The sequence below is a fragment of the Schistocerca americana genome, chromosome 2 (assembly GCF_021461395.2).
Source record: "Schistocerca americana isolate TAMUIC-IGC-003095 chromosome 2, iqSchAmer2.1, whole genome shotgun sequence".
Lineage (NCBI taxonomy): Eukaryota > Metazoa > Arthropoda > Insecta > Orthoptera > Acrididae > Schistocerca > Schistocerca americana.
In genome coordinates, this window is record NC_060120.1 from 1,006,468,015 (window position 1) to 1,006,495,678 (window position 27,664).

Below are 27,664 nucleotides of genomic sequence, written 5' to 3' on the forward strand. Positions count from 1 at the left end.
CAACCAACAAGCTGTCGGTCCACATGAATGGCCACCTACAAACTGCGGCCAAAAAACAAGTGGACCACCCTGCTGCTGAACATGCTGCCAAACTTTATATCCCTCATCTCAATGCCTGCTTCACAGCCTGTGCCATATGGATCCTTCCCACCAACACCAGCTTTTCTTAATTGCACAAGTGGGAACTTTCCCTGCAATGCATCCTACATTCCTGTAACCCTCCTGGCTTCTAACTTCATTAGTCACTGTCTTCACCGATCCAGCCTCCTACCCATTCGAGCACTACACAGCCGTCATTTCACCGCCACACCTGGTCTTCTAATTTCTTTTTATTTCTCTCCTTTTTCGCTACTTAGTCTCTCCCCCCCCCCTCCCCACCTTCTCTCCTGCCCACCATCTACAATGTAGCGCCTCACTGTCTGCCATCCCCACCATACCATCCCTCCTCCTTCCCGGCTCAGACTCCTCCTTACCCCCTCCCAGTCGCCACTCGCATCATGTACTGGTGCTGTTGATCACAGTGTCGTTTCAGTTGTCTGCAGATGTCTATGCAAGTTGCGTTTGCGTGAGTGCGTGTGTGTGCATGAGTGTATGTGTGTCTATTGCTGACAAGGGCCTTAATGGCTGAAAGCTATAATTGTGTGAATCTTTTTGTTGTGCCCATCGCGACTCAGCATCTCCACTTTATAGTGAGTAGTAACTTTCCTTCTCTAACATTGTCATATGTTTATTATATATAACATGTGCACATGTAGTAATTTCAGAGGTTACAATCTTTTTAAGTACTTATATTCATTCTCATGTCAGTTCTTATATTAATTCTTACATTTTGATGTTATGTTTATATTTCAGGGACATTTACTGCATTCACTTGAAATATGCCGATTGTAGAAATTTTCGAAATGTAGAAATTCTGAACACATGAGCATCGCACGAAGGCAAGTATATCACAGCAAGATTTCTTGGTATGGATCTCACTTGGGAAACAAACGAGATTATTATTGCTGAATGTTACACGCATTGGCAATAATTTCGTGGCAAACCATGCATAGCGGAATATTCTTTTCGAAAACTGGCGCTTGCATTTGAGTGTGAATCAAGGTACACTACAGGAATTTCACCACGCGTTACTGGTCATTTTTCCGAAAATAGGCGCTTACAACTGATTATGAAACAAGACACACTAGAGGAATTTTACCGAAAACAAATTCAAATAATTTTCTCATTCTTTTATTTCGTCTTTCACCAGACAGACAATTAGAAGACGAATAAGGACCACGTTGTTTCAGCAGACAATGGATGACATTCGTTTAGTAATCTTCTACGGATGTTAGTAAGTGAATAGAAACAAAAACAAGAATGGGGTTTGAAACATGCGGTGCGAAATTATAAAACCGCAACACTGGTCGCTGTGCCACCGCTTCAGTCGCACTCATTAGCCACTAGGAAGCACAGTACTTCCAAAATTTTCGCCGCCGTTTGGTCAGAAACGGTCAAGTAACTAGGAATAAGCTGAGGTACGTGTTCACTTATTTTGACCCCTCTTTCACTGAGCGAAGTTTCTGGGATACTGGGTAATGCTACTTCCCGTGTTTTCGTAGTCATCGGTATGGAAGTACGTGCGTCACACGGCGCTGCAATCGCTGTGGAGACACGGGAGCCCGGTTCTCAGCTGTTTTCCGTGACGATGCCTCAGACGGACGTCCCGTCGTGGCGACAGTGCTGTGATACACCACGACATTCAGCGAACATTATAGATGAACTTCGACATAGATCAGGCATAGAAGAATTCAGTATAAAACCACACTTCCAGAGCAACATATGAATTTTCTGGCTGTGACTTAACTGCTTATAAGATTGTATCAAATCACAATCTGAATTTCTCATCGACTCGTTATCACTGATACGCTAGCACACCGATAATTTTTACCGTCGGCTGACATTAATTGCTGAGACGGCCACGGTTCTCCGAGTCTGATTGTTTCGTTTTAGCAGTGAGAGAGGCAGAAACTTTCAGCACTTGCAATATGCTTCGATTTTGTGTTTTCGTGTTTCTCGCCTCCGCAGCCTGTGTGCTAGGTGGGTGGCAGCAGGTAATTTCTTATCGCAGTACACGTACTGAGGCTACATGGACCGTGTCGTAATGTGTTGTTACACTGCAGGAGCCTCGCTGCCGGTTCGCCGTGTTGCACACATTGGGCCCGCCAGGAGGCTGGGCGTCGCTATAGGCCGGATCTACGGCGGCCACGACGCCGCGAGGGGTGAGTACACCCTTCTGATTCACCCAAAAGTTCCTTTATAATCCGAACTGTACATCATCTGGAAAAGATAGTTCTTCAGGTAACTGACACTGCCCACTTGTTCCCAGAAGCAGCCTGTATGTGTGCAAAGGGTTGCGCCCTTCCTGGTAGAGTAAAACTGTGTACCGCATAAGACTCCAACACGGAACCTTACCTATCGTGGGAAAGCTCTTCTCTTCATAGTTTGAAAATTAGGGGACAGTTACCGGCGCAAGTGTGGACGCGTCGTGGCTGTGCCTGGATAACTCAATAAGTAAGGCAAGCTTCTAGGTCAGAATCCTGGTATGGCACAATGCCAGGAAGCTATGAAACAACACAGATCCCGCTGCAGACTTAAGATTAATATTGGAAATAATAACTGACGCAGCCCAAATTTCTCGCAGAGTGCTCTGCAATGTTTTCGCTCATAAGTGACGTCTCGCCACCAGTGCTTCATGTCCGGCATCATGAGGCCACAATAGAGATAGATAGCATCAGGCGCACCCCAGTGTTCGGTATTATGCCGTATATCCTTTTCATTGTACGTCAATGACTTGTCACGAATCGTATCCTATTGCAAATACCTCATTTACCCTGACGACCCCAGTTGTGTCTTAGTGCTAATGCTATAAACCTAAAGACAGCTACAGAGAATCTCAACATCGACTTGTGTCTACTATCGAAATAGGCACAGGGTAACATGTTCAGCTCATCATTCTAGGCTCATTAGCCCGATGTATCGGGTATCCCTGTCGCCTTTAACCATAAATGGGGCACACAACAATTTCTATCCTTCAGCAAGGAGTATAAGAGTTATAGCAGACGAAAATCTAAGTTGGAATGAGCACGTAATTATAATTAATAAGAAGGCATTGGCATCTCTCAGTGTCCGACAAAAATATAAAAAGCTTTCCTCTCTTGAGCTCAAAAACAAACTTGTACAGACACTTACACTTCCAGTTATTGATTACAGCGATATCAACCTGGAAGGCCTTTCTGAAGAAAGCTCACGGCTCCTAGAACTGGTTATGAGTGCCTGTGTTCGTTATATCTGTATTCTTCGACTCTTTGGTCACATTTCACCATCACATGCTCAGCTGCGTGCAGACAAGTGCAGAGATTTCCAAACCCTCTGTCTTCTCTACTGTCTTATCAGTCATCACTGTCCCTCATATCTCTCCTCGAGCTTAACGCTCTTTTCTGAACACAACACTGCAGAAACGTCCGTTCCAATCAGAAAATAATCCTTTCTGTCCCACTCCACCGTTCAGGCACCTTCTCGAAGTCGTTCTCAGTAGCAGAAACACGACTCTGGGACAACATCCCGCATTACATTAAAGAACTAAACAGAATCTCCAACTTCAGAACATAGGTAGTGGCATTTCTACTAAATCAACAAGAAGATCACCATTGTCCCTGCAAGCACTCGTTACCCTTCTACATCCCTCAATCCAACCTGATCACCCTCATTCCTAGTATTTTTGGCCGATGTAGTGCCTTAAATTTTCTTTTCACAGAACTCGCTATATCGGAAAACTACTATTTGGTAGATACATAAACATTACATATATATGGCACTATCATTAATGTTATTAGAGTCACAGTTATTGCTATTATTATTATTATTATTATTATTATAGATATCACTATTAGTGGCTGCAGCTCCGGTAGTCCTAGCAATTGCAGTATTAACTTTGTTAGTTGACAGACAGTATAATTTACTCACACTACCAATAAAATCACTGTAACACTAGTTGTTATATCAAAACTGTTATTTCTTAGGTAACTATGATTTAATAGACAACCTACCGTATGTGTCATCGAGTGGGGTGGCGCAATGGTTAATACACTGGCCGCGCTTTCCAGAGTACGACGGTTCAAACCCGCGTTCAGCCATTCTGATGTAGTTTTTCCGTTATATCTCCAAATCGCTTCAGGTAAATGCCGGGATGGATCCTTTGAAATTACATGACCGATTTCCTTCCCCAATCTGACCTTGTGCTCCGTTTCTTATGACCTTGCCCTCGACGGGACGTCAAACACTTAGCTCCGCCTCCTCCACTGTACGTTTAAAACCCTGGGTCGATGTAAGAGAGGACGTTTTGGCCCTTATCACAAGAGGTTAAATGAGTAAATAAATGCATTATGTTTTGCCTATTCCATTTCTCAACAATATCCTTTCTTCCAGAAGTGCTATTCCTAGAAGTTACGCAACTTAGCTTCCTTTCAGCAAGAGCGAAAGGGGTACTAATGGAACTTAGCTGTGAGGAGGAAGGGGCGGCCGCCCCAGAAGGGGGGGGGGGGGGAAGGGGGGAGGTTTAAGGACACAGCCGGCGGAAAGGAAGCTACTCTGTGCAAAATAGCAATTCGTTTACCGAGCCAAGTTGTATGTTTATGTTTAGTTAATAGTGAGGTGCATTTGCTTTTTTTCGGTAACTTGTAGTCCGTTTTTCGCATACATCTACATGCATAGCATGCATACATTCATTGACGCACTTATACTCCGATACAGAGCAGCGTGTTCCCACAAAGTCGCCGATCAAAATGGTTTTAAGAAATTTCCAGACCTCAAGTGCTGTCCTAGAAAAAAAGTATAATAAGAAAAAAAAGACAATAACTTATGTTCTCCCCAGTGAGAATTTAGTGACTTCTTATAATGTAAGTCATTTATTACTTGCTTTATACATTCGTAAATCTTATTCCAGTACTTTAGCCTAGTAAATATATATAAACAGTATAATATCACTTCATATATTTAAGAAATCCCTTATCACTTTTGTAACATTCAGCTTAACTTAGTTATTATTTTGTCTATGCTTGCCATTTACTACCTCACTCGGTAGATGACCAGTAAAGTTAATTGCTAACATAGCATTTTATACAGTTAATGCAAGAAGAAGACAATGTACCTATAAATCAACACAGTATATTGTATACTGTATATACACACAAATTTATGTATTCGTTAGAACACTATGTGCACCAACTCGCCCTACACAGAGATCCATCCGTTTTCATGCCCTGATTGAGATCTTGCAGAATATCGTAGGTGCCATGCTCCCAATGCTTTCCTCAACATTTTTGTACAATTCAGCAGTGGTCATGTACCGACGGTGAGCTGTAAGAGACTTGCTTAGTGGCCTTTATGAGTTGTCTTGCGTGTAAGTCCGGAGTTCGTTGTGGCCATTTCAATGGCTCTGGAGTTGTAACCGAAGCACCCGCAGTCCAACGGCCTCCAAACTGTTCATCAAGAAACTCGCGTACCTGAACACCAGACTACGTTGGATCTCCGTCCTGCTGCAATTACAAATGATCCATGATTCCCTTGCCTTTTAACTGAGATATTAACCACGTTTTCAACGTGTCGAAAGTAGAATACACATTATTGCACTTTTCGAAAAATAACGCTGGACGTGACGACACCCTGGCCTATATCATAACATGAGGCACATTATTCTCCCTTGCACATGGTGAATGTTTTCCTTAGACCATAAAATAACTTCACTTTTGTGGAACTGCGATACGTCGCATATTCATCAGAAAATACACTCTTGAGGGAGAGATACCGTTTGCAAATCGTGGTAGCAAAGCAGACCAGACTGCGTCTCGCTAGCTCATGCCGCTGTCAGATAATACATTCACGAACATCTTTCTCATTAATTCAATTTTCTAACCTTTCTTAATGAGGTCATGCGTTGTTGACCCCACTAAGTGAAGTTCAGCTGCTCTTTTGCAAATAGGTGCCAATCAAAATAGGTGCCAATCAGATACTTAACTCTCCAATTGTACCAAGTCAAGAGGGATACGGAGACTTCTCAAGCACGCTTAAAGCCGTGTGTGTGAGTAGAAAAGCAATAAGTAGAAAAGCAATAACAAATCCCACAAACAGTGATAATTAAACCCTGAAACATTTAAGCTATGCAAAATGTATGAGTTTCATCCCCTATAAAATCACATACGTGCCCTCGTAATAACGCATAACTAATAAACGTCTAATCAAAATATTCAACAGTTAGTACTGGTTTGCGAAAGTGGTGAACCAAACTAAACAGTGTTAACTTTGTGTTCATAGTCTTTAGCTGTGCCCTAAACCTGAAGTCTCATTTTGTAAACATACACTACTGGCCATTAAATTGCTATACCAAGAAGAAATGCAGATGATAAACGGGTATTCATTTGACAAATATATTATACTAGAACTGACATGTGATTACATTTTCACGGAATTTGGGTGCATACATCCTGAGAAATCATTACCCAGAACAAGCACCTCAGGCCGTAATAACGACCTTGATACGCCTGGGCATTGAGTCAAACAGAGCTTGATGGCGTGTACAGGTACAACTGCCCATACAGCTTCAACACGATACCACAGTTCATCAAGAGTAGTGACTGGCGCATTGTGAAGAGCCAGTTGCTCGGCCTTCATTGACCAGACGTTTTCAGTTGGTGGGAGATCTGGAGAATGTGCTGCCCAGGGCAGCAGTCGAACATTTTCTGTATCCTGAAAGGCCCGTACAGGACCTGCAACATGTGGTCGTGCATTATCCTGCTGAAATGTAGGGTTTCACAGGGATCGAATGAAGGGTAGAGCCACGGGTCGTAACACATCTGAAATGTAACGTCCACTGTTCAATGTGCCGTCAGTGCGAACAAGAGGTGACCGAGACGTGTAACCAATGGCACCCCATACCATCACGCCGGGTGATACGCCAGTATGGCGATGACGAATACACACTTCCAATGTGCGTTCACCGCGATGTCGCCAAACACGGATGCGACCATCATGATGACGTTAACAGAACTGGATTCATCCGAAAAAATGACGTTTTGCCATTCGCGCACCCGGGTTCGTCGTTGAGTAAACCATCGCAGGCGCTCATGTCTGTGATGCAGCGTCAAGGGTAACCGCAGCCATTGTGTCCAAGCTGATAGTCGATGCTGCTGCAAACGTCGTCGAACTGTTCGTGCAGATGGTTGTTGTCTTGCAAACGTCCCGGTTGTTGTCTGTTGACTCAGGGATCGAGACGTGGCTGCACGATCCGTTACAGCCATGCGGATAACATGCCTGTCATCTCGACTGCTAGTGATACGAGGCCGATGGGATCCAGCACGGCGTTCCGTATTACCCTCCTGAACCCACCGATTCCATATTCTGCTTATAGTCATTGGATCTCGACCAACGCGAGCAGCAATGTCGCGATACGATAAACCGCAATCGCGATAGGCTACGATTCAACCTTTATCAAAGTCGTAAACGTGATGGTGCGCATTTCTCCTCCTTACACGAGGCATCACAACAACGTTTCACCAGGCAACGCCGGTCAACTGCTGTTTGTGTATGAGAAACCGGTTGGAATCTTTCCTGATGTCAGCACGTTGTAGGTGTCGCCACCGGCCCCAACATTGTGTGAATGCTCTGAGAAGCTAATCGTTTGCATATCACAGCATCTTCTTCCTATCGGTTAAATTTCGCGTCTGTAGCACGTCAGCGTATCGTTGTAGCAATTTTAATGGCCAGTAGTGTAGATATGGTATGAAAGGAACAGTTACATCATCTGGATAAGTACCTGAATCCTGAGCATCAGTCTTAATTAACACCATTATAGTGAACAGGATTACACAGCTTCATGTCCTAAAAACAACAGTCAGCAATGCTGCACACATTTGTCTACCTTTATTAGCATCTGAAACGTAGTAGCACGGGCAGTAAAGCTATTTATTACTAATATTTCTTAATGGCAGCTCAACTGGTGATTGCCAGTGAAACAGAGTGGAGATAGTTGCTTTGTGACATGGCATACATTCCACGAATCGACTGACAAAGAATGGGTAGCTATTTTGAAATACTACCTTAGCATATGGACAAACAAATTTACAAACTAGAATATACATTCAGACCCACAAATAAACATTTTTACTCTCGCCAGACAAACGGAACATAGCGTTTACATCTCGTAATGCTTTAACGAACACAAAATTGTTTTTTACTTCGGGTGATAGTAGAAACCTTCAGTTACCAACACGACGAAGAGGAAAAAAAATTACTGGGCTATAATCAGCTCCCATATTCTTAATTTGTGCAACAGATCAGCATCCATTTTGCTATGCTAAAGAACACGGCCCAGTCCCTGCTCACGGATTAATTGCAAATAACACGTTAGCCATGCCAGTCCATCCTCGCCTCTCACAATTGAAATAGTGGCACCCAGCTCCTTGTACACTGTAGTATACGCTCAACGGCGTGGACCAGACAAAAAACGGCTTCCTCTTGGTGTCAGAACAGACTAGTATCATCGGTTTCTCTGGACGGACTACAGTAAGAGCAGAGAGTGGCGAGTTGCCTTTAAACTGAGCAGCAGATGTCATTTTCCCCAAAATGTCGTACAGTATTTCGAGGTTCAGAGCCTAATTTACACATCAGTATCTCTTTATAAAGTAGGATGAGTGTAAAAGTCAATAACAATGAACTCAATTTACATTTTTTTGATATATTTTTGCGGCACTCACGAAATCTAGTTATTGAAAGTGCATTGATATCGTTAAGAGTATGCTAAGTGGTATTTTCAGGTTCTGGACCCTATTTACACATCAGTAACTCATTAAAAAGTATTTTGTTAATATAATTCAACAACAATTTAAGCATTATTATTTACTTTTTATTATTTCGGTCGGGCATAAATTACCCTTGGTAAAGTGTATTATGGAAAATACCTTGGCATTGTTACGATCAATATAAACTGATTACAGCAGACTTCCATAAAATAGAGCAAATACAGGTATCACGATCTGCTAAAAACAAATTATAATTGGAAGCAATGCCAATTGAACAGACAACTTTCAACCCATAAGTTAAACTACTCATTTTTAGTAGCACAGAGGCATGTATCATTTTTTAAGGTTTGCGTTATTATGCCAATAAACAAAAATTACTTCAGGACCAATTTCAGAATGCATAATAAATTGGAACCTGACTTTCTTTGTATGTACAATAAACACATTCGTAAGTAACCCGCAATGTGAATGGTGTCCTGAATCAGTGAATCATGGAAGCTAAAAGTCTCATTGCCGTGCATACAAAAGCGAAAATGGGAACTAAAAGTTACAGAATAAAAGTAAGGGAACCAAAATATTATTTAAATATCAACAAACAACTTGATAAACATGAAAACCATAAATTGTTGGTTTGCGCAAGGCTGTTGCAAGTTTCAAAATTCAGTACAGGAAATTATTGTGACGATGAAGCTATAAATTTACACCGAAATGACAAAAGTCATGAGGTACCTACTAATATCATGCCGGACCTCCTTTTGCCCCGCTTATTGCAGGAACTCTATGCGGCATTGATTCAGGAAGTGTCTGGAGGTCACCAGCAGAAACCCTGAACCATGCTGCCTCTACAGCCGTCCAAATTTGCGGAAGTGCTGACGGTGTAGGATTTTGTGCACGAGGTGACCTCTACATGACGTCCCATAAATGTTCGAGGGGATTCATATCCGGCAATACGGGTGGCCAAATCATTTGTTCGATATGTCCAGAAAGTTTTCAGACCAGTCACGAACAATTGTGGCTCAGAAACATGGCGTATTTTCATCCATAAAAATTTGTCGTTGTTTGGGAAGTCCTTGAATGGCGGAAAATGGTACCCAAGTTGCTCAACATAGCCATTTCCAGTCAGTGATCGTTTCAGTTAGACCAGAGGACGAAGCCCATTGCCTGTAAACACTGTCCACTCCATTGTGGAGCCACGATCAGCTTGCACAGTGCCTTGTTGACTATTTGGGTCCATGGCTTCGTGGGATCTGCGTCACACTCCTACTATTGAGCTCTATTACCAAAGGAAGTCGGGGCTCATCTGACCAGGCCAAGTTTTTCCAGTTGTCTAGGGTCCAACCGCTATGGTTCGACCCCTGCAGAGGGGCAGCAAGCGATATCATGGTGCTGGCAAAGGTACTCGCGTCGGTCGTCTGCTGCCATAGCCCACTGACGCCAGATTTCGCCGTACGTCCCACATTGATTTCTAAAGTTACTTCATCCAGTGTTGCTTGTCTGTTAGCACTGACAACCCTGTCATTAAGTGAAGGCTGTCGGCCACTGCATTGTCCGAGCTGAGAGATAATGGCTGAAAATTGCATACTTTTGATACCGTGGATCTCGAGATACCGAATTCCCTAACGATTTCCGAAATGGAATGCTCCATGCGTCTTGTTCCAACCACCATTCCGCGTTCAAAGTCTGTTAATAAAGAGAGTCGTAAACCTTTTTACGTGAGTCATCCGAGTACAAATGACAAGTCCACAAATGCACTGACTTTTTTTACCTTGTGGACGCGTTGCTACCGCCATCTGTATATGTGCTTATCGTTATCCCATGACTTTTATCACCTTGGAGTACTACGCCAGTTGGAGATGACTGAAATCCCGAAACGCGTCTTGGCAAAACATAAAGTGGCAGGTTGCTATATTTCTTCAAGGAAATTATGGACATAATTACCCAGAGTGTCACAAGTAAACAAACTGGCGACGAAAATTTTAGATGATGACTTATAAGTAACGAACTAAGGGATGATGTTAATTAAATCAGGAAAAAGTATAAAAGAAATACATCAGTTATACATTTCTTAAATTTTTCACTAGACTTTTACTCTCCTAATTTAGTTAATTTACACGATTCAGTAAATTCCCTCTGTCTGTACTACAACAGTAGCTTAGGACATCTGTCAACATCGGCCCTACTGCAGTCGTCTTTTTACATTAATTATTCACCAATTTTGCAGGTGAATTTCCGTATCTGGTATCGCTGAAGATAGGAGGACTGTTCGTCAAGAGGCACAACTGTGGAGGCTCCATCATAACCAGCACATCCGTGCTCACAGCAGCCCACTGTGTCAGCAATCTCGGCAGTTACGTTGTGAGTACACGCTAAACTTCCCGTTCAAATAACAACTGTAGATCTGCTGGCATATCAGACTGTGAGATAGGGAAAAGACTTACTATACGAGCAAGCTAGCAGACTGCGTGAGACCTCTGTTAATTATGCCAATGTTGTATCAAATTTAAAGGGTAGCACTACACAGAAATAATAGCAAAACCTACATTAAACTGGTAACTTACGCAAGAGGGCTGAACGGATGAAATGGTTGAGGATGAAAATGAGTGCTAAAAAGAAAGTAAGTAGCTCATCAGTAGGAACTGATATGGCTTATGTCTTGATGTTCCAAATGATAGAGAAAATTATATTTGTATCAACTACATGGGAACAGTAGAAGCCATTCCAAAAACTGCTTAAAGTTCGTTAAATATTAGTTCCTATTTCAACAATAAAGTTCTCGACAGCATTTAACAGGAGAAGTGTTCAAACACTGCCACGCCACTGTGGAACTCATAAATAAGAAAATTTCATTAAGCACTCGGAAGTCAAATGGAGCTCAAAAGGTAAATGTCTCCAAACAGCATAAGCGTCATTGATTAGATTGATGGAGACTTCCTCTGACATTCTATGTGAGCATTAAACGTAAAACACTTTATCATCAGGACGATTATATAAAAATACGAGCATGACGAAACGTAAAGTTTTTGGAATGCCATGCTTTCAGAACTAAGTTTTCTTTACAGATGCAGGCAAAACACGGAGAATTTCATTGTTCAGCAAATCTGACACTTGTAATCATGCTGTTTGCATTGTCAATAATATATTCTTCATTGATACCTGCAGAGGTAAGAAGTCGTGAACACTCACGTCACAAGCAAGTAACACTTGGAACTCGGGGAATCTGTCTTCAGAAAAAATTAATCATGTGTTTTATGTGATCACACAAGTAGTGGAGCTGTGCAAGTTCAGGCCAAATGTGGGCATTGTTCCCCTTTTGTACACAAACTTGCCACATGGCCTGGTTCCCCTTATGTAACCAAACCACGTAATTTACGAACCTAATGTAAACAAACTGCTCTTACTTTCATTTATAGATGTTTTACGTAATTGGCAACTGCTTTTTGGCTAAATCTCATATCTGTCATTTTATTAGAACAATTTACTACTAAGAATTGACTGCCTCCATCCCAAGTTAAGTTTACGTAAATCTAATCTTAGTTACCATAATTTAAGATCCAAAAGTGGACTCCCCTCTCCCACTCATGTAGTGCATTGACCCTCACCTCGCACCCACCGCCACCACTCTTCAGGTTATCCAGCCTCACATGACAGGCTTAGAATTTGTGCTCTGTACATTGGCCGATTGGCACTATGAAGTGTCGGCAGTAGAAATCAACCATTGAGCCCAGGGAGATTATGAGGGTTGCCAAATTCTAATGTAAGTATTAATCCTCCCGTATCTCTCTGTTATTATTATTATTATTATTATTATTATATTACATATTTTTTATTTAGTATCTTTTCCCACAATGCAGTGGCCCCTGATGATCATGTAGCTATCCTACAAGGTTCATGTGAGCCAGTCGAGCTCCAACAGCAGGTGCCTGACTTATGAGACTTCAGAACTCAACAGCCGGATTTATTTTTGTCCAACTTTAAATCTTCACCACAGCAGCAGCAGTGTAGTAGCGATAAATCACATTAGGACATAATGAACTCAGTATTCGGGATTGTAAGTTCCTGCTATCATCAATGTCAGCACCAAATACTGTGCAGATATGATGACATACTCGATCTATTGAACTGATACTGTCCTCAGTCGTGTGCTGAAAAGTGCCTGGAGGAGGTGACCACTTTGACACCTTTCTGAAGACTGCAGTGGCAGTCAGGCAGAAGGGGAGAAGTGAGTGTTGGTGACAGGCGAGAAGGCCCAGTGCAATCACTGTTGACATTAAATAATGCCTTTATTTAATTCCAATTCATGATACATCAGAGCTCAGTGAGGTAAGCACACCTCCCTGCCCCTGACATAAGGGTAGCAGCTTCCACCTAGGACACTGCATAGGCTTCATTCGATGATGACATAAACTTGTGGCAGGATGGCAGTCTCTGGGGGACATGGCTGTGATGTCAGTGGAATCCCACTAGTAATTCGGTGCTGGTGACATCAGGCATAGATGGCAAGTTGGTCAGGCTAAAGCACTAAATCCCAAGAGGAGCTCAGTGGTGGCAGTAGATACAGCCCAGTCGCAAAACCATGGCTGTTGCTGGCAATGCCGAGTCATCCCACTGCCTAGCATGACTATTGTGCTGGTGCTGCAGGACTCTGGCGATGAGAGAAATACAAGAATACCTTCTGCCTCAAAATCCAGACATATTTGAATCGCTCTGAAGTGCATTTGTTTCTCTAAAACCTGGCCTCTAGTCATATCGCCCATAACAAGAGACTTGCCTTGGTGTGCTGACACTGATCTGCCTGCTGTGATATTGCCGCAGATTTCCTCTAAGTACGGTGAACCTCTCCTTGCAATCCCCTTATGTATATGTTATTCTGACCTGTGTGCAACACTCTTGTGCTGACAATGCAATGCCCCATGACCGCTTTCTCAAAACTTATTACTTTTACAAAAAGACTTATTACTTTTGCCCCCTCCAAAGAGAAGTCCTGACCCCTTGGGTCTTATTTGAACCAGGTTCCCTGTTTAGTTCCCTCCATAATCCATAAATAAAGACAATCACAACTAGACCAATTATTCCTACTACTAAATGATTACCACTTTAATCTTTAACCTAACAATCAATCTTCCATCCCTCACTCAGGGAATCCAGTCCATGGCAACATGAATCGTTCCTGGATCAGGTCTCTGAACAGCTGATCCCCTCAGATATGTCAAGGCTAAACAAAGCAAAGTCAGTCACCCTGGTGCAAGGAATTGCAACATTCAAGGTCACGGTTACTTAACATCTACCATCCAATATCCTCTTACAAGATACAACATCCCCTCTTTTGCATCTTTCATTTGCCTCAATGACTGGTCCAGCCTGGGTTCCCAGATGTCATTAAAAAAAGGTAAGGTTCTGTTTGGATATCCCAAATCGTTTATCTTGACAGTACAGCGGTGGCTGTGTCGTATGCAACGAAGTAATTCCGATCACATTGACTGGTAAATGATACACAGGTTACATGACATCACGTTTAGTCTGTTGATCAACATCCTAGTAACTTGCAACTCTAAACACCTTGCTTCCATAAGTTTTCCTTATTCATAGCAAATAACTCTCACGTTAAATATTGCTCAGGTGGTAACAAGAATGTACTTAACTGCCTGTGAAGCACCTGATGGATATCTTTATGCGATTTCTGTTTTCTCACATCAATTGCGTCTACTGTCCCAAATACAGTCTTCTGAATTCTTCCTCGTGTATCCCCTTTTTACCCTCCTGCGTTCATGCAGAATACGAAATGCTACCTCTAAACTGATTACCTCCCACATCTGCTCTTTAAATGGTGTAAATGCCCCGAATAGCTTTCTGTGTTCCTTGGTGTCCTCACTAAAAATATCGTTACTATCTGATAACACCTGTATCCTTGAAAGCATTTCCTCTAGCCTCCTTGCAATTGAAAATGCAACTCCTCCATCGAGCTGATGATCCTGAAGTACCTCCACTCTGGCCCCAGTGAAGTGATACGGCACTGCCACAACTAGAAATCATCTCCTCTGGCCCTTTCTCCAAATGACAAGCTGAGAACAGGGACCGTTATCACCACCCCTCCCTTCAGAACCCCATTGTAACTGACAGCACATCTCAATATACTACCGATGCATTCCACCCTAACAGCAACACATAGCCTCCTCTACAATATCACAAACGACCTATACTATACACAAGACAAAATTTATCTATATTAACAAGAAAACAATACATATAGATTATTTCCTTTCCCCCAGTGCATATTCAGCATAAGGTATAAGGCCCCTATTCTCCTACTGTTGTTAATCTTTTTACTCTTGACAACAGTCACAACTCTTCAATCACGTCCGACATGAAGTTTGTGCTCAGGTCCACAATTATTGAACCAGGCACCGCAGACTTCAGTATCTACCTGTTCACAAATGCTAGTGTGACTGTGACAACCTGTTGGTCCGGTATTGCAACCATCTCTGTGTAAAGAGGAAAAAAATTCTGTTATTGTCATCGCAAAATGGTTACTCGCTGGTGTTCGGCTGAATAGTCCTAACTCATCCACCTCAATGAAACTAAATTATTCTATCCCCTCTGCAACAGTATGTGCTTTTGATACTACACAAATTCTAATGTGTTGATCAACATCAAAAAAATGGTTCAAATGGCTCTGAGCACTATGGGACTTAACGTCTGTGGTCATCAGTCCCCTAGAACTGAGAACTACCTAAACCTAACTAACCTAAGGACATCTCGCACATCCATGCCCGAGGCAGGGTTCGAACCTGCGACCGTAGCAGTCGGACTGGGCGCCTAGAACCGCTAGACCACCGCGGCCGGCTGATCAACATCACTCTTCCTTCCCCTTCACTAGTATTTTTCCGCCACCCTGATTCGTCGGCCGGCATCCTCCATGGCCCGACACTACATGATCACAGATTTCATGTAGTGCTTCTTCCTTCAACACTGTTGGCATGACCAACCGTTGTCCTAAATTAGTCTTCCAACACAACAAACCGTCGTGCACGCTGAACTGATGCTTGCTGCTGTGTCGTTAGATTCCTTGTGCCGCCAGCCATTCCTCAACGTCCAGATCCAGTGCTTGAATTACCGCTATCATTCTGCTTAATTCGTCAGCATTTCAATGTTTTTCTTTTCCTGATTTGTGTATTGCTTCATACTCAGACTCACCGAGTTTTTATGTCCACCTTGTCAGTCTGCTGCATAGGTCATTCAGACCCGTGACCAGGAATGTCATCCACTGACGCTACAGAGCGTCATATTTATAGGCTCGGCAACTGCCACCAGCCCACCCCCTTGGCAGGAAACGTGACCTTGTACGCTGACGGCTTGTAGGTGGAGCGTGTTAGTTATTCAGCGATCGTGACTGACTGCCACGATCGCCAGAGGAGAAGATGGAGCTAGCTGCTATGTAGAAAGACCTTGCTTCCTACGAATACGATGTTCGGTTTCCTCTCTGGATGACAATTTCAGACAAAGATTTCAATCCACAGTTTATTTTTCTCCTGTAACCCTCCAAAATCTCCATTGTTTTTCAGTACAGGAAAATACACTTTGGATGGAAACCAGTGTCACGTACCAAGGCGACGGAGCAGCAGCTACCTCGATCTTCTCCACTAGCGATCGGGGCAATCAGACACAATCACTGAATAACAAACATCTTAGCGCGATGTTCCACTTACAATCTGTCAGCGTACCAGTCATGTTTGCTGTCGAAGAGTGGCGTAGCAACAGGCGCCAGTGCCTGTAACAACGCTCTGTAGATTCGTAGGACGACGTTTCCGAACACGGGTATCTATCTTCGATTTGTTCCTCAAAACACCCTCTAAAACACATCGAAGAATATCGCAACATCTCTGTGACATCGTGTATATACAGGGTGATTCCAAAGTAACTATACAGACTTTGTGGTTGTGATTAATGCATCACAATGAAAGTAATACGTTAAATAAAGTTTTGTCTGAAATTGCTTAATTTCATAATTAAGTAGGGATTACAGGTGGAACAGAAAATAAGCTCTTCTCAGAAAGCAACTATATATAGGGACCCGAAATTAAACACAACTACGCACTGTGAAACTTCCCCTTTGAATGTAAAGAATGTCTGTGCTGGTAAAACTTCTTTGTTACTTGATTTTCGAACTCCAGAGTGAAACTGAACATACTGATACTGTTTTCTCTTTACTAATTCTGATCAGTTCTAAACTGACACACAATATTTTAACGCAACGTAATATGACGTTTAATAATCCCTAAAAAAGAATAGCCCTGACTAACAATAACCTACACCCTTCATTAATCACTTACCTCACAAACATCTTCGTTATTCGAAGTACCGCAATACAGCGAGCGCCAGTACTGCCAGCTAAATAAAAGATTCTAACTACTGAAGGCACTAACTATTGATGGTATGTAGTTAGCAAACGAAAGATTTTGGTAGAGAACAAACAATGTACTTACCTTAATAATCTTCAAATAAATTCGTTACATCCCATTTAATAAATTTCCTTTTTGTGACCGACACACGTCCAGATCGTCCGCTCATATTAACATCTCAGAACTCTGGCATCTCTCTCCCCACATCCACCGCTGCTGGCCTGCTCACCTCCAACTGCCCAACGTTACGAGCTGTTCACATCCAACTGCCCAACGCTACACTGGCGAATAACTTCTAACAACGAGTCCAACCAGACACAGACTGTACACAGCCCAGTCAGCGGTTTTAATAGAGAGTGATACGTGGCGTTACCAACATAAAAACCTAAACAGCCTACTTACAAGTGTACGTTTACCACAGGACATGTTCAAACTGATGTCTATGAAGACAAAAGCAGTGAAGTGCAGGACTTCCCACCTCTCTTGGAGTGTTACAGACTCTGTTCATCTCATTCCGCGCAGCTGCACTGACATTTTCAATTTGGTGATGTAGTTGTGCTACATTCTCAGTGGCAACACCATACCCAAGCTCCTCTAATACGATATTGCAGTTTCTGTTTCATTCCGAATTACTACGGAAAGTTCCTCCGGACATGCGTGCATGTCCAAAGGAACGGGCAGTGCGGCGACAACAGCAGTTAGCAAATACATTAAATGTATTCGCAGATGCGAATATGGACAACCATCAGCTGTGTAACGAAATGACAATACTGAAAATTTGTGTTGTGCCGGACCGGCACTCGAACCCGGGTTTCCCGCTTATCGAAAGCGGCGGCCTTACCATTTCGCTATCTGTGCACGGCTCACGTTGAGAACCAAACTTTCGTATGTCGTCGTGTGTACAACCTGTACTCTTACATACCTTACGTATATACTTGCGCAGATGAGACATTCTGATTGAAAGTCGTGAGCCCGGTATCGGAGAGCAAATGCGATGTTGTAGTGCCTGTGTTATTCTTAATTGCGATGCAAAGTTACTTTGGACATGCATGGATGTCCAAAGGAACTTTTTATCGTGATTAAGGATAAGACAGGCTCTCTAATATCACATAGCTGTTAAAGTTTCTCCCTTGGACTGTGGATAAGAGCATGATAAGTCCAAGTTATTCTTTCAGGCAGTGGATGGAGAACTCGACTTGAGCACTGACGAAGGCACGGAGCAGGAGGCAAGGGTTTCGCAAATGATCCCGCACCCCGACTACCCAAGGTGAGTACATGTAGTGAGGTAGTTCCACAGCGTGCATGTAAATTTCACTAACTAAACAACTCTTGTGCGTTTAAGTTCTGCATTTGTTACAGTTTGCAGATGTTTAAAATATCATCATCATCACGTCACCCAGTGGAAGTACACTCCTGGAAATTGAAATAAGAACACCAGGAAGGGGAAACTTTATTGACACATTCCTGGGGTCAGATACATCACATGATCACACTGACAGAACCACAGGCACATAGACACAGGCAACAGAGCATGCACAATGTCGGCACTACTACAGTGTATATCCACCTTTCGCAGCAATGCAGGCTGCTATTCTCCCATGGAGACGATCGTAGAGATGCTGGATGTAGTCCTGTGGAACGGCTTGCCATGCCATTTCCACCTGGCGCCTCAGTTGGACCAGCGTTCGTGCTGGACGTGCAGACCGCGTCAGACGACGCTTCATCCAGTCCCAAACATGCTCAATGGGGGACAGATCCGGAGATCTTGCTGGCCAGGGTAGTTGACTTACACCTTCTAGAGCACGTTGGGTGGCACGGGATACATGCGGACGTGCATTGTCCTGTTGGAACAGCAAGTTCCCTTGCCGGTCTAGGAATGGTAGAACGATGGGTTCGATGACGGTTTGGATGTACCGTGCACTATTCAGTGTCCCCTCGACGATCACCAGTGGTGTACGGCCAGTGTAGGAGATCGCTCCCCACACCATGATGCCGGATGTTGGCCCTGTGTGCCTCGGTCGTATGCAGTCCTGATTGTGGCGCTCACCTGCACGGCGCCAAACACGCATACGACCATCATTGGCACCAAGGCAGAAGCGACTATCATCGCTGAAGACGACACGTCTCCATTCGTCCCTCCATTCACGCCTGTCGCGACACCACTGGAGGCGGGCTGCACGATGTTGGGGCGTGAGCGGAAGACGGCCTAACGGTGTGCGGGACCGTAGCCCAGCTTCATGGAGACGGTTGCGAATGGTCCTCGCCGATACCCCAGGAGCAACAGTGTCCCTAATTTGCTGGGAAGTGGCGGTGCGGTCCCCTACGGCACTGCGTAGGATCCTACGGTCTTGGCGTGCATCCGTGCGTCGCTGCGGTCCGGTCCCAGGTCGACGGGCACGTGCACCTTCCGCCGACCACTGGCGACAACATCGATGTACTGTGGAGACCTCACGCCCCACGTGTTGAGCAATTCGGCGGTACGTCCACCCGGCCTCCCGCATGCCCACTATACGCCCTCGCTCAAAGTCCGTCAACTGCACATACGGTTCACGTCCACGCTGTCGCGGCATGCTACCAGTGTTAAAGACTGCGATGGAGCTCCGTATGCCACGGCAAACTGACTGACACTGACGGCGGCGGTGCACAAATGCTGCGCAGCTAGCGCCATTCGACGGCCAACACCGCGGTTCCTGGTGTGTCCGCTGTGCCGTGCGTGTGATCATTGCTTGTACAGCCCTCTCGCAGTGTCCGGAGCAAGTATGGTGGGTCTGACACACCGGTGTCAATGTGTTCTTTTTTCCATTTCCAGGAGTGTATTTAGGCTTAGCATGCCGCACCTTGTTATGGTGATTAGTCCGTATCCTTCAAATGTTTTTGGTTATCCCTATGTTTCTTCGTCCCATTTGTTTGTATTTGCTTAGTAGAAGGACCTATAAGAGTAGAAGACCAATAACGAAGCGTCCAGATTAAAAAGGATGTACCTGTGGCCTAGGGATAGCGTCTTTGATTAGTAACGAAAACGTTTCGGCCCTGGGTTAGAACCCCATCACTGCTTAAATTGTCAATAAAAATCGTCAGCAATGGCGGGCAAAGATTTCCGGCCTAAGAAGTTACCCTCATCATGCCAACGGCCTTCTCAGAGAGGGCAGAGGAGTGGACAGAGGTTCAAGACACTCTCTTGCCCTAGGGGTGGGAAACTCCTCGTGAAAACACGGAAGACTCAGCGGTGTTCTACGATACGAGATGCAGAAGACAATGGAAACTACTGAATTAAAGATGATACCTTGTACCCCCGGGACATGTGGCTTGTAAATGAAAAAGTGTCATGATGATATCTCCATTGGCAAAAGATTCGGATCCCCAGGAGGGGACTGCCAAGGGCATGGTGACCATGAGAAAACAATTGACAACCAGCGAAATGATAACATTCTACGAGTCGGAGCTTGGGGTATCAGAAGTTTGAACATTGTAGGGAAGATAGGAAATCTGAAAAGGGGACTGCTGAGGCTCAATTTAGATACAATGGGCGCCAGTTAAGCGAAAGAGAAAAAATGACAGTCTTCTTGTCAGACGACTGTAGGGTAATATCAGTAGCAGCAGCAAATGGTGTAACGGAAGTCGCATGTGTTATGAATTGGAAAGTAGGGCAGGAGTTACTTTGAACCGTTCAGAGACACGTTTGTTATCACCGGAATCAACAGTAAGCCAACACCGACAACAGTAGTTCAGGTATTCATGACGATGTAGCTAGCAGAAGATGACGAGAATTCAATACGTAAAGCGAGATTAATACATAATAGTCATGGAGGATTGTAATGACGTTATACGGAAAGAATAGGAGAAAAGGTTAACGGAAGAATGTGGGTTTGGTAGTACGAGTGAGAGGATAAAGACTGAGTACTCGATAAATTTTTGATTATAATAGCGAATACTCTGTTCAGGAATCATAAGAGAAGAGGGAGATACAAGTAGACCTAAGTTACATTACATCATTGTAAGGCACAATTTTCGAAATCAGATACTGGATTGTAAATCGCAACCATGAGCAGATATAGACGCAGATTGCAATTTGTTAACGATGGAGAGTAAGCTGAAGGAAACTATGCAGAAAGAATGAATGACCAATAAGTGGGATCCAGAAGCACTAAGGAATGAGGAGATACGTTTCCATTTTTCTGAGACTATAGATACTGCCATAGTGAACATCTCAGTAGGGAGTTCAGTTGAAGAGGAATGGTCATATCTAAATACGAAAACCGCACAAGTTGCAGAGAAAAATGTAGGTAAAAGGAAGATAACTGTGAAGAAACAATGGATAACAGAAGAAATACTTAATTTGATCGGCAGAAGAAGGAAGTAAGAAAATGTCCAGGGAAATTTAGGAATGCAGAAACACATGTCACTTAGAAATGAAACAACATGAAGAGCATGAAAGCTCAGGCGAAATGGCTACAAGAAAAAATGTGAAAAAATGGAAATGAAATAATTGTCAGAAGTACTGTCCCAGAATACAGAAAACTCAAAACAACCTTCGGCGAAATTCAATGCAAGGAATTCCACTGTTGAATGCATAGGAGAGGGTGGATAGGTGCAAACAGCACATTGAGGGGCACTGTTAGAGAAGACCTACCGAAAAACATGAAGGAAGAAACTGGAGTCGACAGCTAGTTGGTTAGCTATGTGTTCCACTGATCAATCTGATGGTAACCATTATGATGTGGAACATGTCAAGTGAATAAGAAATGCACCAATGAATCAAATATTTTAATAAAAATTTTATTTTCTACTACATTACCTCAAATGGCACAAAACGTACACATTACACCTACAGATTTATTTATCCCTTTTCAAGAATTCATCTATAGTATAAAAGGAGCCGTCAAGGAGAAATGATTTCAGTTTACTTTTGAAACTATCACTGCTGTCCGTCAGACATTTTATTTCATCTGGTTATTTATCGAATAGTCTTACAGTAATTTATTTTACCCCTTTCTGTCCCACAGACAGGTTAAGTAGAGGATAGTGCGAGTCTTTCTTTCTTCTGGTATTAAAATCATGAATGTCACTGTTGTTTTCAAACTGGTCCATGTTGTTGAAAAAATTTCATTACTGAGTAAGGTAATGTGAGGCTGTTGCAAGAACTCCTAATCTTCTAAACAGCTGTATGACATCAGAGTGTGAAAGTATGCAACATATGTTAGGTTGCTAATTTCTATATCCTCAAATTAGCAATTATTCTGATGGAAAAAGTAGCTGAACCTAGTCGCTTTAAGAAATCCAAAATACAAATTTTCCAATTAAGATTCTCATCTATGTGTACACACAAAAGCTTAGTAAGCAATACCCTGCCTACTGACTTCTGTTGATGTGTTATATTTATTGAAGTAACTGTAGACCTTGCAGCAAAAAATTGGATGTACTGTGTTTTTTCAAAGTTGAGAACAAGCTTATTCACAGAAAACTAATCAATTACTTTTCCAACGACATTATTTGTATCATTTTCTATTGCAGTTCCTCTTACTGGATTAATAATTACGCTTGTATCATCAGCAAACAGTGCCAGTTAGGCTTCTTTTTTCAGATTTGATGGGAGGTCATTCATATACACTCCTGGAAATGGAAAAATGAACACATTGACACCGGTGTGTCAGACCCACCATACTTGCTCCGGACACTGCGAGAGGGCTGTACAAGCAATGATCACACGCACGGCACAGCGGACACACCAGGAACCGCGGTGTTGGCCGTCGAATGGCGCTAGCTGCGCAGCATTTGTGCACCGCCGCCGTCAGTGTCAGCCAGTTTGCCGTGGCATACGGAGCTCCATCGCAGTCTTTAACACTGGTAGCATGCCGCGACAGCGTGGACGTGAACCGTATGTGCAGTTGACGGACTTTGAGCGAGGGCGTTTAGTGGGCATGCGGGAGGCCGGGTGGACGTACCGCCGAATTGCTCAACACGTGGGGCGTGAGGTCTCCACAGTACATCGATGTTGTCGCCAGTGGTCGGCGGAAGGTGCACGTGCCCGTCGACCTGGGACCGGACCGCAGCGACGCACAGATGCACGCCAAGACTGTAGGATCCTACGCAGTGCCGTAGGGGACCGCACCGCTACTTCCCAGCAAATTAGGGACACTGTTGCTCCTGGGGTATCGGCGAGGACCATTCGCAACCGTCTCCATGAAGCTGGGCTACGGTCCCGCACACCGTTAGGCCGTCTTCCGCTCACGCCCCAACATCGTGCAGCCCGCCTCCAGTGGTGTCGCGACAGGCGTGAATGGAGGGACGAATGGAGACGTGTCGTCTTCAGCGATGAGAGTCGCTTCTGCCTTGGTGCCAATGATGGTCGTATGTGTGTTTGGCGCCGTGCAGGTGAGCGCCACAATCAGGACTGCATACGACCGAGGCACACAGGGCCAACACCCGGCATCATGGTGTGGGGAGCGATCTCATACACTGGCCGTACACCACTGGTGATCGTCGAGGGGACACTGAATAGTGCACGGTACATCCAAACCGTCATCGAACCCATCGTTCTACCATTCCTAGACCGGCAAGGGAACTTGCTGTTCCAACAGGACAATGCACGTCCGCATGTATCCCGTGCCACCCAACGTGCTCTAGAAGGTGTAAGTCAACTACCCTGGCCAGCAAGATCTCCGGATCTGTCCCCCATTGAGCATGTTTGGGACTGGATGAATCGTCGTCTCACGCGGTCTGCACGTCCAGCACGAACGCTGGTCCAACTGAGGTGCCAGGTGGAAATGGTATGGCAAGCCGTTCCACAGGACTACATCCAGCATCTCTACGATCGTCTCCATGGGAGAATAGCAGCCTGCATTGCTGCGAAAGGTGGATATACACTGTACTAGTGCCGACATTGTGCATGCTCTGTTGCCTATGTCTATGTGCCTGTGGTTCTGTCAGTGTGATCATGTGATGTATCTGACCCCAGGAATGTGTCAATAAAGTTTCCCCTTCCTGGGACAATGAATTCACGGTGTTCTTATTTCAATTTCCAGGAGTGTATATCGAGAACAAAAGGGGACCCATGGTTGAACCATGTGGAACACCTAATGTAATTTCACTCCAGATAGATGAAGTGGGTAACTTCCATAAATCACTTAACCCATATAAAGAAACTTTTTGCTTCCTGTTCTGTAGATATGATTTAAACCACTCATATTCTGTTCCATTTATACCACAGAATTGTAATTGCTATTACATAATGTCAAGGTTCACAGAATCAAATGCTTTCGATAGCTCACAGAAAATTAATATTGGTCACATTTTACTATTTAAAGAGTGTATTATGTGGGCAGTGAAACTGAATATTGCTGTTTCAGTAGAATAGCATTTTTGAAATCCAAACTGTGATTTACTAAGTATACCATCACTGATGAGATGTCTAACCACTCATGAGTACATTACTTACATGACGATTTTTGAACATGCCGTAGAGCGGCTTGACAATGGTATATTTTAACCTGTCTGGGAAAGTATCTTGAGTTAGTGATGCATCACAGATGTGACTCAGAACATCAGCTGTAGCTGCTCCACATTCTATTAATGTCTTGTCAGAGGTGTCGTCTACTCGAACAGACCATTTATTTTTCAAAGATTTAACGATTTTAATAATTTCACAAGAGGTTGTTAAATGAAAATTAATCTGACAAAGATTTCTCAAAATTGGCTCATCCACATACTGCTTCGTTTTTCTATTGAACTATTCTCACCAATTTTTTCACCTACACTTCAGAAATGGTTGTTAAATGCATTACCTGCTTGTGCACTTTTGGTTAAATTGGTCTCATTCTCTTTGACAGTAATGCTAGCTACCGTAGTGGTTACTTTTTCTGTCTGTCTTCTAACAACATTCCATATTGATCTGATTGTATTGCCCAAGTTGTAAATTTCATCTCTAGTACATATATTTTTAGATTTTCTGACAACTTTACTCAGAATGTTAGAAAAATTTTTATAGTGGAAAATTACTTCTGGGTATTTACTAATTCTTGCTGTCTCATACAATTTTCTTTTTTTCCTTCTGAATTCACTTTAATACCTGTAGTAATACAAGATTTCTTTGAAAACCGTTTGGTGTTAAATTTAGTAATTATTTTGGGGAAAGAGTGTTCAAAACAGGATATAAAATCATCAAGAAAAATATTGCATTTATCATTATCATTTGGCCTATTATATACATCTCCCCAATTAACATTTCTTAAACTTTCTCTGGAGTGCTCTATAGATACCAGTTTGACCAGACTTACAATTTAATTAATGGTTTCTGACCTGTACACCCTGCTATGTTTTGTCAAGTACTCAATTGTGCATCATGGATTGATAATATATTTGTCACAGGGAAAGCTTGTGCTAGTTTTACATCCTCATGCTACACAAATACATTATGTATTAAAGTGCTACTGCCTTGAGATATACATGTAGGGAAGTTGATCACTGATTCTGAGTTGTATGTCATTAATAACACTTCTAGTTCACTTTTCGAGCAGAATTCATTAGAAATTTAACATTAAAGTCACCGTTAATAACTTCTATTTGTCTGACAGACAGCATAATAGGGAATCAAACTTTTTATGAATAGCCCCCAATCTCCTAATAGGGACCTATCCATACACTATTCTGCACTACATTAACTAACTGTAGTTCACAAGAACAAACTTCAAAGTGCAGATCGATACAAAACTTGCTTACTTCTACAGTTTTGTATTTATACCCTTTTCTGTGTAAATGGCAGCTCCTCCTCTCACCATGCTAGCTCTGCACGTGCAAAGTGCTAAATTGCACCCATACATACTGACACTTAACACACTATAGCTCATCTGCTTTATTTATTATACCCATGATACCAGGGTTGGAACTTTAATATTAGCAACTATTTATTTACAGCTCGTACAAATTAGATACGTGTTTCAAAGTTTTACTGACGTTCATAGTAGTCACCAGCGTTGTGTATAACCAGTTGCCAACGATGTGGAAGTCGTAGGATGCTCTTAGCAGTGTCAGTTGTGTTGACAGGTCGAGCGGCGCGGTCTATTGCCCGACAAATTTGTAGCAGTTCTAAAGCGAATGCCCTGATGTGTTTTCTTCAGTTTAGAAATGGAGTTGAACTTGCGAGGGCTTATGTCAGAATAGTGCAGTAGGTGGTATAGCAGTTAGCATACCAATTAGTCAAACAAATCAGTAACAGTTTGCTCTGTACGTGCTTGAGCATTGTCCTGCAAAATAATGGTCTGGTCTTGCAGAAAGTGTCATCATTTCTGTCTCTAAGCTGGTCGTAGGTTGTGTTCCAAAAATGACGTACAACACGTAAGTTGTATATTTGGAAAATTAGCGGAAGAAAGCGCGAATTGGGGTATAAAGATGGAAAGACGCAGTCTATGATTATATAGGTGAAAGGGCTTGGCTTAAAAACCAATTACGTAGTTATTGAGCATACCACCTAATGTAAGTACTTAGTCTGACAGCGGAGGGGAGGAATATTCAAGATATACAGAACTAAAGATTATAGGAAAGGTCGTGACTAGACAACTACGCAGCTACGTCCAGTGTCATGAAATATCAGTATTTTCAAAGCAACGATAAGGGCTGCGTAGGCGTTTTGCAGAAAACACTGTGTCGTTTGGGATATATGTGAGGGCACCACTTAACAAAGATACTGAGGGAAGGGCTCCAGCAAACGAAATGATGTGCCGAAAAAGGTGTTGTAAAACCAGAATAATGAATAGAGTAAGGTTTTAAGACATCAATCGAGCTATAAAAATAGATTCAGCACTGGAATAGTGGGCACAAAGGAAAACATGTCGAATGGTATGGCCAGATGAGATGTATGAATGATAACAGAATAACTCAAGGAGTGTGAGATTTGAATCTTCATGCTCCGCATGATGGCTGCACCGATATTCTGTCGACCCCTCCACATTAGGTGAGGGAGAAAACGATTTGTTTATTTCAGTACATCTTTGAACCGCGTTTAACAGACAACTGATATGCTCATGTGCAAGTTCGTTACGCACTGAGCCGTCTGACCTGCCTCAACTGCGATAAGGGACGTTTTTGCATGGCATATAAATTAATTTTGTACTTTCCTCTGGGATAGCGGTAGACAAATGTCCACGTCATCTCGTATCAAATTTCCAAAAGGGCAAAATAAACGTTTCTATTGCACAAAAGTATTTCTTAATTTACACGAGAAGCCACACAAGGACACCAGAAAATATCTGAAGATTATTCGTGCACAGTCGTTTAATGAACAAAGTAAGAGCATATGGACTATCAGACCAATTGTGTGATTGGATTGAGGAGTTCCTAGATAACAGAACGCAGCATGTCATTCTCAATGGAGAGAAGTCTTCCGCAGTAAGAGTGATTTCAGGTGTGCCACAGGGGAATGTCATGGAACCGTTGCTGTTC

At 43.1% G+C, this 27,664-nt stretch overlaps 1 protein-coding gene across 1 annotated transcript in view; it reads left to right on the top strand.

The window, feature by feature from the left end:
- Positions 1-2,143: 2,143 nt before the first annotated feature.
- The window catches only part of LOC124594616 (trypsin-1-like), a 37,580-nt gene continuing 12,059 nt past the window's right edge, over positions 2,144-27,664 (top strand). Inside the window, exons 1-3 of the mRNA XM_047132987.1 lie at positions 2,144-2,261; positions 11,056-11,189; positions 18,406-18,497. Coding sequence (XP_046988943.1) covers positions 2,144-2,261; positions 11,056-11,189; positions 18,406-18,497 — 344 coding nt within the window. The remainder of the gene's footprint in view (positions 2,262-11,055; positions 11,190-18,405; positions 18,498-27,664) is intronic.